The following is an 18,315-nucleotide window of genomic DNA, read 5'->3' on the forward strand; positions in this document are numbered from 1 at the left end:
TTTCAGATGAAAACACCCGAAAACACAGCTGTCAGTTTGCTCCTTTAAACCAAAAACACAAACGGTACATGTCAACAGGCGATTGAATAGTTTTAATATTAAATAATTCATGAGAATATAACAAATGCAATACTTACACTAACACACAATATAAGGTAGGCCTACAGCTAAAACAACATATATTACAGTGTAGACATTACAATAAAATCAAAATAGACTCAATGCATGTAGCACTTATTGCACTGTGCTATAAGTGTAGTAAGTTAAATCATTGGTCTGATTAGAACAAGTGTAGAATAGGCAAATTCTATGTCACTATAAACAAGAAACAAATAATGAATTCCACTAAATGCTTGATAAAATATCTGTATTTACAAAATGAAGCATTAGCAACACTCCTCTAATGACACAGAACCGGAACAGTAGCATATTATGTAGAACTCTATTCATGCAGGAAATAATGATCCGCTGGACAGAAGTGGGTGAGTAGACCTCCTGGGACATCACTTGCTTAATTTATCTTCCTGATTCAAGAAACTAAATCTTGTGGAGCAGGCAACCAAAAATCCACTTCTTATGGCAGAAGATATATCCACACATTCTTTGCGGCTGGTTTTCACCTTTGACACTGTTTAGTTTAGTCTGTAAAAAGAGAAGTGGAAAGAGAAGTCCCTCCTATAGCCTAAACGACCACTGGCAGTATCTAGCCTCAGGTGTCCTCGCTCAGTTGTGTTGGGGAGTTTAACACAACTTAAATGGAGGCTGAATCCCACTGTGGGGCAGTACTATAAACGTCCATGGGGAGCACTGGAGAGCTCAGTCCTGAGGAGCTTGGTTTATCACCTTCTTCTTACGGACTGAGACCAAGTCGTAGAACGGATCCTTGGTAATACTCGCTCTGTTTGAAGTAAACAAGATCGTCATTAGAAAGAGGCTAATGCAGCAGTATTTTAAGTGTGTGTTTGTGTTTGTGTGTGTGTGTGTGTGTGTGTGTGTGTGTGTGTGGGAGGGCTATCGTCTTGAGGACCAATTTCAACCATTGTAGTGAGGACATTTCTGCATTGTGAGGACATTTTGGCTGGTCCTTGCTACAAAAAAACAATATGTAGGTTGATCTAGTCCAGAGTTACACTTAAAGGTTGGATGTAATGTGTGTTACGGAAAGGAAACAAACAAACAGGCCAAATTTGCATGTGGATGTTTGCATGTTACACAATGTATTCTGAAGTGTCCGGTTGTGTACATGCTGCTGTTTGTGTGAACGTTTGCAAAACCAGCTGTGTTTGTGTGTGTGTGTGTGTGTGTGTGTGTGTGTGTGTGTGTGTGTGTGTGTGTGTGTGTGTGTGTGAGCTTGTAATGCTATCTGCTACAACAACAGGTTGATTTAGAGAGAGACACTTTAAGGTTAGGTGTGTGTGTGTCTATCTGTGTGTGTGTGTGTGTGTGTGTGTGTGTGTGTGTGCGTGCGTGTGCGCGTGCATGTGTGTGTGTGTGAGCGTAATGCTATCTGCTACAACAACAGGTTGATTTAGAGAGACACTTTAAGGTTAGGGTGTGTGTGTCATCTGTGTGTGTGTGCGTGTGTGTGCGCGCGCGCGTGCGTGGGTCTGACCTTATGGCTTCGATCCAGGAGTCTCTCTCCTCCGCGCTGGGAGCACAGATGGTGTAGGACTGGTGCTTCCCCTCCACCACTCTGCCGTCTGTCTCTGTTTTACACGCTTTGATCTTCTGCCCTCGACTGTTGGGGTTGTACAGCTCCAGACAGTACTGGATGACACCAAAACCACATGATAACCTACTCATCTACAAATCTAAAATCTATTAACCTAGCGTGAGTGTTACATCTACAGAACACTCTCTATTCAATACAATACAATTGGCTTTTAAACAATGTCCATGTTGAAAGAAAAACACAGCTGACAATATCTTACCGGTTTGCGAGGATATGGCACTTCTCTCACACAAAGGTTCTCTAGAGGGATGATGCCTCTGGGCTCTTTATCCTGCAGACAGGGTCAAAAGAGATGGAGTGATGGATCAGGAGGGCAAAAAGGAGAAGCTGAGAGTAAAAATGTCATCGGCGTCACAAAAAGAAGGGAAGCAGAAGAGACAGAGAATTCTATATTGTAACAACTTGTGATATTTCTATCGACACTAAAATCAATTTTGATAGTCACAGCTACAAAATAAGAAGTGAGCAGAGGGATGCTAGGGCTTGAAAGACTTTCAGCTATATTATATGTCAAGGCGACTTCAAATCAATATATTGAATGGGTACGAGAAGTGACTGTATTGTGTACTGACTGTATTGTTCTTGGGCTTATATATTATGTCTAGTTTGGATGTATTATTATTCGGTTTGGTTTAACTGACAGATGAAACATGGGGTTAGCTGGTAAGGATGTATGTGTGTATGCATGTGTATATGTGAGTGTAAGTATGTATATATATGCATGTATGTATGTATGTATGAGTATAGACTGGGTTATATAATAGGTTAGGAACATAGACTGTTCAATATTAATGGACAACGCATCCGGTTCTGCGAAGTGCTGCAAATGCGGAAGTGCCTTAAACCTGCATTCTATCTGAATTCCAGCAGGGGGCGACACGTGCGGTTGCAAAAAGGTGGTCGGTTTCTGTAACAGTCTATGAGAAAGTGACCTACTTCTCACTTGATTTATTACCTCTGTAAAACATTTTCATAATGAGTTTATGGTCTCAATCGCTAGATTGAAGTCTTCTGCAACACAGAAGGATCATTTTTTTTAATTATGGTCTCGTTGATTTAAAAATCGGCGATAAAGCAGGGGGGGGGGGTTTAGGGCGTGGCTATGATGTGATTGCCAGTGAAAGTGTGTAACGTAACGTAGAGTGTAAACAGCTCCTCCCTCACTCCTCCCTCACTCCTCCCTCTCGTCTAAAATGGTCACATCAGCAACCAGGATGGCTGCGCCCGTAACGACAAACTCGACGACGGATAGCAGATCTCCACAAACCAACGGGTGACGTCACACATGTGCTGTCCATTAATATACAGTCTGTGGTTAGGAACTGAAATTTTTTTTTTAACTAAAGTACAAAAATAGAAAAAGGGGGGAGGACCAGAAAAGTTTTTTAACTTCTTCCTACTCCTTTTTGAACATGGGAATCCTTATTTGAATCATTTACAATCATTTTGAAAGATATGTTTGCTGAGGATTTTGTTTGTGTTGTGCATGTTCTTATTGATCTTTTTATTTTTATTTTTTTAACGTCTTCAAAATGAAACTAACTAAATAAACTGGCTAACTAAAAGGAGCAGTGTGGGAGGCTTACAGTGGTGTACTCAAAGTAGTAGAGGCAGTTGTCAGTCAGGATGAACCAGCGCCTCTTCCACGTCTTAACTCGACCTCCTGAAATGCAAAAGAGGCAAACAGTTGTCAGCCGAAACTGACAAGCATTCAAACAAGCTGACCAAAAAAAACAACAACAAAAAAAACAAAAACCCAAGTGTATCTGTTTGAAGTTCAACTTCTGCATAATCTTACACTGACGCTATGTGGTTTGCATGCATACATGTTATATTCCATTATTGGGTCATTTTCTGACTGCTTCCTCTATACTTTCCTGTTTTTACCCTTATATAGCAGCGTAGTTAAATATAATGTAATACAGCAGCGCGGAGCACACTTAAACCCCTTCTTCTTAGTTTAGGGATTTTGCTGTTAAAATCTGTTTAACATGGAAAAGTATTCATAAGAACAAATTATTGTGGAGAGTTGTTTTACCAAGTTTAAGGAGCCAGCCTTCTCTGTCAGGGTTGAAGAAGGTGTGAGTCAGATCATTCCCATCATCCTCTGGGATTTTAAAAGGCTCGTTGCGAATGCTCTCGTACAGTTTCTGGGTAGAGTTGAATAAGTAAAAAAAAAAATCATCAGAAATTTGCTAGCATTTAATTAATGTCTTATACCAACCACTAAACATAAATTGTGAGCAAAAGCCTAAACACCAATCAGATGAATTAAATGCATAAATTAGATGCTAAAGTCTAAACGGTCCAAACAATTGGGATACAAATTGCCAACTAAAACTAAAGCATGTTATTCCATTCACTCGGACAGAGACACCAAAGCACAACCATGTCTGTCGGGGATTTCAATTATGAGTGACACTGAAGCAACGTTTTTTTTTGTTTTTTTTTCCGTGAGACTTGGATATCGTTGTGTTCACACATCTTTAATCTAACACCAGCCCACAGTCTGGGACACTGGTAAATGCCGTAAGTTGTGACAAACCTGCAGGAGGAAATGTGTGAGTTTCTGTTTCAGGTGCTATGGTGATTGGGAGATTGAGTGGTATTATGTTTCAAGCAGATACTTGCCTCCAAGTGTAGCAACATTCATTTAAAAAAAAAAAAGTCAATATTACTATTTTTAACTTCATTTTCACTTTCATATCGGCCTTCGAACATGTACAATATATTCTCTATTTGTGGCCCCTTCTCCTTTCTATCTAGTAAGAGATCCCTTAATGCCCATGAACAGGCTCTGAACTAGACTGGACTTGAAAAACTGTGAACGTATCCTTTAAAATACAGTGGGCCATGTATATTGTTATATTGAGTTGTGGGCTGAATAATCAAATGCCAAAATAAAAATAAAAAATGGCCAATTTTCTTCCAGAAACTGAATTTCCAGCTGGTTTAGAATTTGGGTTATTACTTCCTAGTGTCTGGTTTTAGACAGTGTGATTGGCTCTCACCGAAAGCAGGTCATCAGGTAGATCCTCCCCGTTGTTGATGCCTCTGTTCATGGAGGAGAAACGCTCCAGAGTGGTCTTGTCCTTCACATTGGGGTTGTGGAGGCTGGTGTTGAGCATGATGATGGCAAATGACAGGATGTAGCACGTGTCTGGTGTTAGAGAGGAAGATGCACACACACACACACACACACACACACACACACACACACACAAAGAGTAAGACACAGCAACAAAATGTCCATCATGTAGATTCCAAGTCATGTCGTCCACCCGTAAATACAGAGTCAGTGAAGAAGACTTCAACTTTCAACTTTATTTTGTCCCAGGAGGTCAATTGGTTTTTCAGTTGCAAGGCATAAACACAAAGGCACAAAAAAACAAAAAGAAAACAGACATACAGTACAGAAGGAGATAGGGAAGGTGTCCTGAATACCAGTGTGCTAGAAGACACAAACACACACACACACACACACACACACACACACACACACACACACACAGAGACACACAGTCCAGACAGGAAGTGAACAGATGTATATTTAAGCTCACCGGTCGACTGGAAGACATGAGTGTTGCAGTCACAGTAGCGCGTGGCAAAGGCCTCCATCATGCGGTCGATTTTCTGGGCTTCACCAGGCAGACGGAAACTCCACAGGAACTGTCTGTCACACACAGACACCACAACAACATAAACCCCAAGTATGTAATGCATACATTACAATACTTGTAATCCTTAGCCACAGCCATGGTATTTTGGTGTTTTGCGTCAAATGCTAACATCTGTATGCTAACATGCTCACAATGAAAATGCTAACTTGTTAGCGATAAACAGGTAGTGGCTATGTGGCTGCTGAACTGCATGATCAGTGTAACCAACTGTAATCTGCATTATGTAAGGGACCGTTTGGTATTCATGAAATGGACCACTGGAGGAAAATAGGGGAGGGTCATGTCTTTTTATTCTTTGTTGAGGGGAGGGTCATCCACTTTTTTTGTCTAGGGGGGAGGGTCACCCAGCTTTTGTATTCACGAAAACAGCAACATTTCAAAGTGGCTTGTTTGGTGCATATTTATCCATGTAGCTCCATGTAGCTCTCTCAGTCTCGGCCCCTATCGCTAGCAGATGGGTCCCTCCTTGTTTAGTCAGCCAGACAATTTGAGCTGTAGCTTTAGAGACCGTTCGATTTGCCAAACTGAATAAATCCCGCTCGCACATATAAACACAAAACTGCTTTGCTAGCTCCATCGTGTTGTAACTAAGACATCTGCTGAGAAAATAATTGTATTCATTAGCATGATTGCCGTACTGTTTAGTTCAAAAACATCCAAAACACCGTACGAAAACATAGCAGACGCTAGCTTTTATTTTGAAAAGTCGAAGCTCACGCCCCGTGCAGCACCAGCCGGCGGGCATGAGACAGGAGGTCCCCAGGGTGCAGCCATACCCGACTCAAATATCCTTTCGGTCCCGGTGATTATTTGTGAAATTGTGCAAACGACAGCCTTTTCAAGACATTTGAGATGAAGGAGTGGTAGCATGCAAGCTCCCAAATTGACACTAATGTTAGTGAGAAAATCTACTGAAATGGCCACCATAACAGAGGAGTGTGATGCGTAAGATGATAATGCAGAGGTTTAGTCACATTATGTCATGGCTGTAGAAAAACAATGGGCATCTTTACATCTATGTCAAGCGCAGACCAGTACAGAAGGCATCAATACATTGTTGGGGAGGGTCATCCCTTTTTTCCATATCATTTTGGAGGGTCATCCAAAATGTATTGCTGGCGAAGGGAGGGTCAGGTCTATTTTCACTAAAGATCTCAAATCTCCTCCGGTGGCCCCTGAAATAAATAACGAACAGTCCCTAATCATGTAAAGTAGTAGTAGTAGTGACGCTTAAAGTTATAGTGCGTAGTTTCTATCGCCCCCGTGAGGAATTCTAAGTAATGACAACAAAACTGTCGGCGCGTCCACATGATACAAGCCTTAGTTGATGGCGCCCCGCACCCACCCCTCCTCCACGCAGTTGCTAGTAGCCAAGGAGGACACAGATGATTAAAAAAACAAGATGGACTCTTCAGAAGAGGTAAGTATCTTCACTCGAGTATCTGCGCAGGAAAGTCACCGGACGCCCCAATCTTCTGAACATAGCCATACTGAGAAATACAGAGAGAGTTGTGTGGAGCTGAACCTGGGCCGCTGCGGTAAGGGCTGAAGCCCAGCACATGGGGCGCATGCTCAACCAGCTGAGCCACCAGGCCACGTCAGAAGTGCTGCAATTCTAAATGTATTCATTAATAATTGCTCAGCAATTTTTTGTCCAAAATAAATCTAAGTGATTCCTAATTTTAGTAACTGTAAGTAGGCCTGCAGTATTTATATATTGCCTTCTACTTGTCTTGATTATTTCTCAAGCTATTATCAATCACTTTTTTTTCTCTTTGTCTCTTTTATTTGTCATCTTTCATGGATATAAAAAAGGCACCTTAACATGTTACATTATTAAACTTATTCTGTTGATGCTATTGCTCTCATTGTAAGTGAATCTTGATAAGAGCTATACATGCATGTGTGATGATGAGTGTAGGTAATAGATGAGACAGGAGTGAAGATAAAAGGGAGCAGACCTGAGGGCCTGGACCAGGTTGAGGTCGGAGAACTCGTGCAGCTCCACGAAGGCCTTCAGGGTCTGGAGGTGGAGCTCCTCCCTGTGGGACACATCATGGTAGGACGAAGACACATGAAACCAGAGGAAGGTTTTCACTTTTTCTGCTGGAACCTGCTCTCAAATCTCTTTCTCTCCTCCTACTGCTGTATGCTTTTTTCCTCCCCTTTTTTTATTATTTTTTCTCATTTTTCCTTTTAACCATTGTGTTGTTTTCACCGTCGTCCTTCAACTTGTCATTCCGGGTCAAAATTGAAAAATGCACTTAGTTTGGAACTTTTTTTGACTTTTTTTAGGTTTTTGTCCCTCTTTTCAATGCTTTTTTTTAATTCATGGTCAATAAACCTAATAAAATGACATTGTGCCTAATTTTTATGACATTATGAATTATTTTGACTTATACAATAGTTAAGATCAGAGGATGTTGAGTGAATCACAGACTGGTTGATGTCAAAGTTTGGTCAGGATGCTGTTTTGAAACCATTTAAACATTTTATTTTTCAAAAGCCATGAAATTAAATAAAACAACCAAAATTCAATGGAAGTAATCAATAATGTTACCTGTGAAGAACATGAATGCATAAATGTATATGTTGTATGGGTTCCATACAACGTACATGCATGCATCCATGTTATTTTAAGGCAATTTGGTTATAAGAAACCCATATTTCTGATATAAAAACTTTGAAAACGAGTCAAATTTGACCCGAAGACAACACAAGGGTTAAAGAAAACATTCGCACATCCAAATTATTCTTCTGTGCAGGTGCATAGGACAAAAACAAAGACTTGAAGAAAGAGAAAATCCCGCACACTGCCTCTTGCTGCAGCATCACCATTTATTAAAGAAAACTAACATTTTTGGTCCCTCTGGACCTTCGTCAAGAGTATTTTAATCATAAACACAACAACGGTCTTAAATATATTCTGCTCCTCCCATTCTGTGTCCCCAGGTGTGGGATAATTGACAATCACTTGTCAATGGGAGTGTCTCTCAGTGAACTCACATGTCATTTGTGCACACATTTCTTAAAATCTTTCCTTCCAAGATTCCCCTCTTTCCCCATCTTCCTCCTCTCATGGCTGATAACTACCTGATACTTATTTTCTCTCTTCCTTCTACCTTTTCTGTATCAAATCCTCAATTACCCCCCCCCCTTCCTACTGGGGCTGGTCGATATGGAGGAAATCAGATATCACGATATTCTTGACCGAAAATCTCAATGTCGATATTGCGGCTTGACAATTGGTGCTCACAATGTAGATAAATAATCATCTGTAATGTGGATATAATGACTAAGTGGGCAAAGGCAAATAATACAACAGCTAGAACATCATGGTCAGTTCAGAAAATTACTTCATTTACTTTAGCCTTTAAAACCAGGAAAAGACAACATATGACGATATTACGACATCCAAAATCTAAGACCATATCTAGTCTCATACTATAATATTCCATTTCCATACCTATTTACCCCATTTGTCTTCCAACCTCCTCCTCTGTTTCCTACTGTCTGTCCACCCTTTCCTCCTCCTCCTCCTCCTCCTCCCTCCTCACCTTTCTCCAAGAAATTCTCCAATGGCTGTCTTGTTGAGTCCCTCCTCTTTGTAGAGGAACTCAGCGATGGATTGAGCACTTCTTTCCAGCAGCTTATTCTCCACCAGGTAATCGATGCCCTGCACACACATACACACACACACACACACACACACACACACACACACACACACACACACACACATACACATACACACACGAAGTAGACTTTACTGGAGGTACAGTTCACGTTTGTACTTCCACATTATTTTATGTTTACGATTTGTTTTATTGCACAGATGGCTAAACTTGCACAACTAAGTTGCGCTTTTAGTTTATGACATAGTGCTTTAAACACATAGACTAAAACACGCATGTGCACACACACACACACACACACACACACACACTGCCCACTGTGCTGTGTGTTAATGTGTTAAATTTCATAATGATCTCATCTCTGGTTGGTAAGATCCAGTGAGCTCGCAGCTTCTGTAATCCTCTATTCCTCAAAACTAATTTCTCTTCCTCTTTCTCCTCCATCTCTCGGTTTGGAGAGGAAAAAGGATATTCAAAAATGTATTTGCAACGGAAATAATGATCTCTAAAAGTAGAAACCTCTAACGCAGCATTGATGCCTATGCCAACATAGGCAAAAATAACACATCTTCAACAAAAATGGCATGAGAGTTCTAAATACTGGAATTGCTGTCGGCTATGTAATACGATTTTCTCGTCATGGTGTGTGACATTAAGATTCTTTCCCAAACTTAAAAGACCCAAATTATTGAACAGAACACTTAAAACAAACCATACAGAGCACAAAAGCTGAAGTGAAAGTTTAGAATGTGTAGACTGTAGGATGTAGGTTTCTGTCAAACTCCTAAAAAATACTCTTACCACATCTTTTTCCCATATCACACTTTCATGTTGGTTAGAAAGCATGTTATATCCCTGTAATGGTCTAATCTGATGCTCCTGTTTTATGGTGATTTATTGTACTAGTCTGTGTTTTGTATTGTTTTGTCTGTATTTTCTTGTGAGTTGTTTGCATTTGAAGGTATGCATCTGTTGATGAGTTTGTGTTCTCTACTGTCTTGTATGTAAGGGTTGAGTTATTTCATTTAAAAAAAAAAAAAAATGGTCCATCTAGGGACATGCATTTCAAATGAGCATAGGCTACAAATGCTGCGGCGTGTGGTATAGAAGTTCTATGCTACTTGTCCCTATACAAATAAACATAAATAATAATCTAGGAATCTAAATGTCATCTAAAGTCTTACAGTCAACAGAAGAAAGTATAAAGGAAACAGAAATAGGGCATAAAGTCCATCTACAGTTCAGGTAACCTAAGATACTAACCACAGTTCAGAGCAGACCTATAAGCAAAATAATGACAATGCTTTTACTGTGCATACTGTGTGTTGTTCCAAACATTTGCGTACCACAGCAGGAAGCTTGACGTGTCACTGAAACCACAGAAACTGTGCCGTGGACCTGCAACCTGTCAAACTCACAGTGTGGTTAGGTGAGAGGAAGTCCACACAGAGACAAGCGAGAGCTGCTCGGTAAAGGGCTTTATTTGAGAAACATTAACCTAGAGACACACGTTGACATGTGTAAGGTTCTTGTTTTAAACCATTTAAGAATAGCAAGAAGTTGCTTCTTATGAAGCATTTTGCTCCTTTCTCTTTAAGATTATATTAGATAGACAGAAAAGAGGACAGAGAGAGAGGGGATGACACGCAGCAAAGGGCCGCAGGTCGGATTTGAACCCTGGGCCGCGGCAGGACTCGGCCTACATAGGGTGCACGATCTAGCGTACTGGGTGAGCTAGAGGCCGCCCCATGAAGTATTACTGCTAATCGAGATATTTTAACTAAAACATGCTCACTTTACTTTTGTCTCAAAAGACTACCCACAGACACACGTGCACACTCTTCTGAACTCACCTTTTTGGGGTCCATATTGAATTTCTTCTTCCCATTTGCAGACAGTTTGCTCATCTCTATGGTCTTACTGCTGGAAAAGCAACATTGAAGAAAAAAAATCAGAAGTAGTAATGACTAACTGTAATTAAATAATTGTTTACATTGTTTTTTTTTTACTTAAATTCTATGAGAAGCAGACTTCTCTCTAAAGCCAATTATTTGTAAGCATGAGGCTCAAGATCACGCCATTTATAACCTATACTGTGCATTCAATTGAATCATCATTAGTAGCCATGCTAATTATTTATTTGGTTATTTAGTCATTTATCTTTGCTAAAATGTTAAAGTGCTCAAATGTTACTATGCAGTAGTATATAGTCACAGACACATAGTTAGCTTTCAGGAATAGTTCAACATTTAGGGAGATATGCTTTTTGAGAGTAAGGAAGAACATCAATACCAGTCAATATGAAGCCACAGGCAGTAGCCGTTTAGCTTAGTTTAGCATACAGACTGTAAACAGGAGGAAACAGCCTGGCTCTGTGCAAAGTTAGCGAAATCCACCTCCAGTGTAAGTGGGTCAAGTGTGGGACTGTATTTCCTTTTTGCAGCAGATGTTTAGACAGGCACAACATTAGATATTAAAGGGTAACTACCGTTTTTTCAACCTGGACCCTATCTTCCTATGTTTTTGTGTCTAAGTGACCGATGGGAACAACAATCTTTGACATTGGTCCAATATTAAGCGAGATCGCTGTAGTCGGCAGCGGCAAAACAAGCTACAATGTAAGTTAATATGGCAATTGTCCAGCTTTTCTATTTACCTTGACACAAGTGCTTGTTTTGCAACTGACAGGCTCAGATTAATATTCTAAGTGTCTGACAACATTATGGAAAGGATCCCTTCAGAGATAGATCTTTAAAACCTATTTATGACCTTTCTGTTTAACCAGAAACAGCTCTGAAGTCGCTAGCGCTAAACTCCACCAGACTTTATTTAAAAAAGCAATCATTTTAGCGTGTGTAGAGCCAACCTATTTTCAAATGTAAATTGGTAAACTATGTTTTTATTTCAACCAAAACTAGAGTTGTGATGGTTGGAAAAGTGAAAAGACGACCCAAAATGGCTTTTCAGAGATTTATTTAGTTTCTGTCGACTCTGAATGAAGTGCATTTTACGATGATAAAATTACTGTTAATTTACATGGAGTCTGGTGGGTTTAGTGAATGCAATTTCGCAGATGTTTTTATGTTTAAAAAAAGGATCTTACTCTTTAACAGAAAGGTCGACCTCCTTAGAAATCCTTTCCATAATGTTGTCGGACACTTCGAATATTAATCTGAGCCTGTCAGTGGCAAAACAAGCACTTTTTTTAAGATTATTTTTTGGGCTTTTCCGCCTTCATTTGACAGGACAGCTGGGTGAGAAAGGGGAGAGAGAGAGGGGGAAGACATGCAGGAAATCGTCACAGGTCGGACACGGAGCCTGGACCTCTGCGTCGAGGCATGAACCTCCAAGTACATGCGCGCCTGTTCTACCCACTGAGCCAACCCAGCCACAAACAAGCACTTTTGTGAAGGTAAAAAAAACAGGTTGAAAAAAACCAAACCCTAACCCTTTAACCTTAAATGTACAGTAAACTAATGGACTACTAGGTTTCAAGAAAAAGGCGGTTTCATTTAATGTGACAAGAGAAAGGTGGAATTGTTGAAAAATTTGAGATTTACTTTATTGGATGGAGTTTTTAGTTAAATTCACTATGCAGCATGAGAACACTATTGTTTCCTGAAAACAAATGCCCATTCTAATTGGATCAATACAACAAATACTATTTTGAAAATTGGATTTACTTTAATTATTTCTTTAAAATCCTCTTTGAGGAAATAGGAGCATTAAGTGGAAGTTGTAAAAAGAGTTCTATACAAAGAACAACTGGTTTGTAAGGTGGGTGTGGGGATTTTCCCCCAGCAAAACTCACTTTTCCTCTGACGACTCAAAGCTGAGTATATCTGCCATGACGTTGTCTATCTCCATCTTTAACTTCTGGACAGAATGAAAGAATACAGTACATCTTTAATATTGGTTTTGTCAATATTAAGAGCAGGAGTCATTTTTCCCAGCAAAATTAAAGCTATAGTGCGTAGTTTCTGCCATCCCCATGAAGAATTCGAAGAAATGACAACAAAACTGTTGGCGCGTCCACATGATGCAAGCCTTCCGTGATCGCACCCCCCCCACACACACACACACACACACCACCCCCCCTCCCTCCTCCACGCAGTTGCTTGTAGCCAAGGAGGACACGGAGGATTACAAAAACATGATGAAAAGGTAATTATCTTCACTTGAGCTTCTGCACAGGAAAGTCACCAGACGTCAACAATCTTCTGAACATAGCCATACTGAGAAATACAGAGAGTGTTGTGTGGAGCTGATAGTCTCAATTAGCTTTGTAGCAACTCATTTGGCAATGGTTTGAATGTAACGAACGCTCATTAATAGAAAAACGCTACGCACTAAAGCATTTCACAGCATTTTTTGACCAGCACATGTTTATATATTTGACTACCAGCAGAAAAAAAAAGTTCTGTCATTTTAGGAAGTATGCATGACTGATATTATTTAAATAAACATAAAAAAAAAATCTCATGTACCCACTGAAGTACTCCAAAGTCCCCGTAGGGGTTACAATATGTGCATGTACATACCTGGATATCATCCAGAAGGGCTTCCTTATACGTCCTAATGCTTTCAATCTCCATCTTCTCATCTGCTGTAAAATCTGAGGAAACTGTACAGACAACGGGGACAAAAACGTCAAACAGATTCTCAGGAATGCAGATTATATTCTTCATAATCAGCCCTCACAACTTTCAACACATCAGGATAGTCATGTAAAATACATACACACAGTATTATTATGCATATTGTACAAACATTCAAAGATAGCCACAGCATGAGGAAGAGAGGTTTCTCTGGAAGATATGAAAGACAGGTGGTGTGGTTTTTCTCTGCCGCCGCAAAATATAACCATGAATACATTTCTTGAAAAACACAAGGCAAAGGCTTGCAAATACATGGAAACATATTCATACACAGCTAACACGCTCTGTGGTTGCACACTGTCATATTTCTGCCAACCACCATCCCACCCCGCTTCCATTTAAGAGTTGCTCAATGACATAGAGAAGTGATGTATGAATCATGAAAAATCTGACACAGTCATGTTAAGATATGATTTTCATTTAGGCGCCGGGTTGGTTACAAAACTATACTTGCAGGTTGCTATGTAACAAATAATGTGTCCATCAAGAGCCAAATTACACTTCCCAGGTTCTATATCATCATTTCAATTTGGTTATTGCATCGTCTGGTGTACCAGAGTTCTCTCTGCCTGATTATTGTTAGAGTGTTTGTCCCTTTCACACATTCAACCCATTACATTGCTGGGTTCAATTATCCAGGTAACCTATGATTAAAGTAAGAATAACAAAAAAACAAGAGTGAGAGTCTACAGCCACGCCATCTGTGTATGTGTGAGTCTAAAGGCCGTTTTATGGTTCTGCGCAGGCTCCACGCAGAGCTTTCGCCGCAGCCTACTTAAGTGGCCTGGTGTTTATACTTGTGCACTGGTGTGTGCGTCGAGCCGGCATGTGTGTGTGTGGGGGGAGTGTGTGGTAGAGGGAGAAGAGAAAGAGTAACTGCGATTAGCTTCGAAGCAGGAAGCGACTCTAGAGTCATAGTGAGAGAAACAAAGTGTCACCCCCTGTTCTTTCTGACCACGGTGGGAAATCTGGAGCAGGAAAAGTTAATCCTCTCCTTGATTTCATGCTGTTTATGGAGAAGGAGAACCCGGAAATGAGTCGGGGGAAATGCAGCGCTACCAAGCCACGGCCGAGCGACGTGCGTCGCTGCGATGTGTAGTTACATTTTTCGAGAGGTGCACGTCAGGCTACGGCGTAGGGTCCGGCGTAGACGCAGAGGGGTCTGCGGGGGTACGCCGTTGATTCGACGCAGAAGCATAAAACGGCCTTAACTACTCACACATACACACATAAGTCCACATAGCCTCATTTAATGTATATTCTTGTAATTTATGTTATGCCTTTGTTGTTTATGTAGCCAACCTTATGCCTTTTCAATTATTCAGTGTTTACTGGTGTTCAATTTGTTGTTGTTTGTTTAGGACTCTTGTAATTGTAATTGCTCATTGTATATTTTTCTACTTTTCTTCCTTAGGCGAGATTCCTTCTATAAGCCCCTAGGGTTTTTCTTAATCTCACCTGCACATTCTTCATTTTATATTATTTTATTTTCTTGTGTTTCTGTTGTCTTGATTTTATTGTGCAAAAGAAACAAATTCAAATTCAAAAATTCTAATTCATCGGCACTGGGAGGCTGTACAATAATGCTTTGAGCCATATGCAATGGTTAATGCTAATGTTCGCCATTTTTACCATGTTAGTTGGGTATGTTAGCATGCTAACATTAGCTAATAGCAGTAAATACAAAGTACAGCTGAAGGTGATAGGATTGTGAGCAGTTATTGCAGGTATTTGGTCATTATTGGTAGAACATTTTAAAATGTTGACCTGATGAAGGCACTAGATGAAAAGTTAAGGGATCATGTTTTTTACAATTCACTGTGAGGGTGACATAATACATTTCAATGACAATCCATCTAGTAGTTGTTGAGACATTTCACTCCAAACCATAAATGTCAGCCTCATGGTTGTACAGGAGGACAAGGAAAGGGTTTAACCAAAGTTAATAGGATTCATCTACATGTCACCATGGGTATTTGTACCAAATGCTGTGCCAATCTAGTATGAAGTATGATGTTGCGATATTTCAAAAGAGAAGTTGTGCAAGAGGAAAAAAGTCCAGGGATCGCAAAAAAATATTAGGATTCATCCTCTGGGCACCATGAATATCTGCGAAATATTCATAGCAATTTATCCTATTGTTGTTGAGATCATCATCATCATCTTTTGTATGAGATTTTCTTACTTTGCTCTCTGAATTTGGACTGTGAATTGAAAGAACATTACATACTGTACAGTATGTCTCTTGCTGTATGCTGAACATGGTGTTCAAGATGGTACTTTTCTCTGGAAACTCATCTGCAAAGCTTGTTTGTATTTTTGTCTGGCACAGAGGAGTTAAGAGAAACATTTTGCAAGGTAGCGAATTCCATTATTATAACACTCTCACTCTCACTCATTTTTTACAAGGATAATCAGCAGCTTTTGCCTGTAGGAAAAAAGCTTTAGGCAAAGTTAGAGGGCTGATTTGAATGTCAGCGTGCAGAGAGCGGTTCCCAGAAGACAAAAACAGAAACAATATAAATATCTCTCATTAGCAAAGAAGATGTCATAGATAAACGCAGCAGAGTGCTTTTGGTAGGCCACCAGTGAAACTAAACCTGAGAGTATATGAGCACTGTGACGCATCTCTCAGTAGGGCAGATGGGGGGGGGAAAGCATTTGTTTCACACAGTTAGCGACGTCAACATAGAAATAATAGATTGCATCCTCTGTGATAAACAATCCTTGTAGAATGTAAAGGGAAGAAAAAGGTAACAACACTTCCTGTAGTGATCTGTGAGCTGTTTAGTGTTGATATCCTGACCACAGGACTTCCATATCCCCACCCTTCCTTTACATATTTTGTGCAACAAGTCTGACAGGCATATGTTTTGAACTCTTCATTTACATCTTTAAGATTTGCGCTTTTATCTGAAAACTAACCGTGGACATAGCTTGACACGGCAACTTTAATGGTGGATTGTTTAGATGTCTAACTAAAGATACCAACTTCTGTTTATTATATTATTATCAGTGCTGTGCCGTCCTGTGAGTTCGAAGTATGACAGCCTCTTCCCTATTTCAGCTGAGAGTGAGACCCACACTGTTCGCTCTGTGCATCGTTTCCCCACAAGGTGCAGCTTGTGATAAACAGTGTACTAAGAACAGTGCACCAATAATTTAAGTATTAAAAAAAAACTGTTGCACAGTTTCACACCAGAAAGAACTAAATTCATTTAAATGTGTTTCTACGTCACAGCCGTTTTTAATTCTAAAAAGCTGACAGTGTGAGGAGATGGAAGTTGTTATACCAAACAGCTGACATTGTTTCAGATAAACGTGTTACTCTTTCTTGTCTACTTTGTGTCATAAACCCCAGTTTGTTAATAACCACAAATTAGAGCTTAAGTATTAAAAATACCAAGTTAATGTTATAATAGTTTTACTGATGCTGCTGCTCTTGTCCTGTCTTTCATCATCACTAATATTTTTTTTACATATATATTTTGTATTTTAGTTTTTTGTTTTTTTTTAGTTACCCTTTGAGAAGAAAGTCAGACAAAGTTTTTTTATGCACTTGTATAATGACAATAACGGTTCTATCTATCTATCTATCTATCTATCTATCTATCTATCTATCTATCTATCTATCTATCTATCTATCTATCTATCTATCTATCTAACATTGATAGGACAGTTAAATACCTAATCAGTCATCATATAGATGGATAGTAGATTAAAAGACAATTTATTCAGGTAAATAGCATAACATAGTTGATAATGTCATCAAACACTGCCTTATGTCTCAACTTAAAATATTAAATAACACATTTTTTAGACCACAAATTGAAAACGCAATTCCAATACATATTTTAAAGTCTTTGTGGATGTCAAAAATGAAATATAAAATATGAGAACCAACAATAAAACGAGAGAGAGCAAATCAGATCTTACCCATTTGGCAATCAGTCATTTATATCCAAGAGAAAAAAGCAAAAATTGGCAACGCTAAAACAGTTACATGCAGTCAAGTTGAGATATCAAGATATGCAGACTACCACAGCACATAGTGGAGTAACACTTCAATGCTCAAAGTAGATGTTCTCTTTTAACCCCACCTCTTCCCCATCCATCACAATGTCAGACAGAAAAAATGGTGAGCAGAACGTCCTTCAAAATAAAACCCTTTCTCAATGGATTAGTCCACGAAGAGAAGTAATCAAGTAGGGTCATTAAAAAAACAAAAAAACATTTTGGGGGTGTAAGACCTCTAGAACACGGACAAAACCTGTGTTATCTGGGACAGACAAGATTTGAAATTAAACTGTAGGTCCAAAACAGAGACGTTTAGAAAAGAGAAGGCAGCGTTCCACCATTAAAAAAACCCCAATAATAGCACAGCTTTGAAATTTGCTTTTGTGGCTTAAATATAACATTTTGTAGACCCGAGATTTCGTGAGTGGATGTGACAGAGTGTGTGTTGACATTTGGTTCGGACAATGAACCTCGGTTGCAAAACTCAGTCCAGGCCAAGTGAGTTTTGAAAGCTAAGAATATCATCACATGGTGAGGTAAGCGGTGAAGCCCTGACACGAGAGCCGTGACTGAACTGTCATTTGGTGCTACAT

General features: G+C 39.6%; 1 protein-coding gene across 1 annotated transcript; it reads right to left on the minus strand.

Annotated features, from left to right (window-relative positions):
* Nucleotides 1–77: 77 nt before the first annotated feature.
* cyth4b (cytohesin 4b) lies at nucleotides 78–17,769 on the minus strand. The gene is made up of 13 exons (XM_078274595.1): nucleotides 17,642–17,769; nucleotides 13,589–13,671; nucleotides 12,859–12,923; nucleotides 10,901–10,970; nucleotides 8,970–9,088; nucleotides 7,374–7,454; nucleotides 5,293–5,405; nucleotides 4,744–4,892; nucleotides 3,771–3,882; nucleotides 3,319–3,395; nucleotides 1,932–2,003; nucleotides 1,613–1,767; nucleotides 78–898 (listed from the first exon to the last, which is right to left on the minus strand). Exons 1-13 carry the CDS (start codon nucleotides 17,658–17,660, stop codon nucleotides 817–819), a joined length of 1,197 nt encoding a protein of 398 aa, XP_078130721.1. The 5' UTR covers nucleotides 17,661–17,769; the 3' UTR covers nucleotides 78–816.
* Between the last annotated feature and the right edge of the window lie 546 nt (nucleotides 17,770–18,315).

The sequence above is a fragment of the Sander vitreus genome, chromosome 2, assembly GCF_031162955.1.
Source record: "Sander vitreus isolate 19-12246 chromosome 2, sanVit1, whole genome shotgun sequence".
Taxonomy (NCBI): domain Eukaryota; kingdom Metazoa; phylum Chordata; class Actinopteri; order Perciformes; family Percidae; genus Sander; species Sander vitreus.

What these genes read in the sequence shown, in the direction of transcription:
- cyth4b (XM_078274595.1), bottom strand. An exon ending in AACCTGGTCCAGGCCCTCAG is followed by an intron (nt 5,406 to 7,373) that starts GTCTGCTCCCTT and finishes TGTGTGTGACAG; the next exon opens with ACAGTTCCTGTGGAGTTTCC. An exon ending in TGCCATATCCTCGCAAACCG is followed by an intron (nt 1,768 to 1,931) that starts GTAAGATATTGT and finishes GGTGTCATCCAG; the next exon opens with TACTGTCTGGAGCTGTACAA.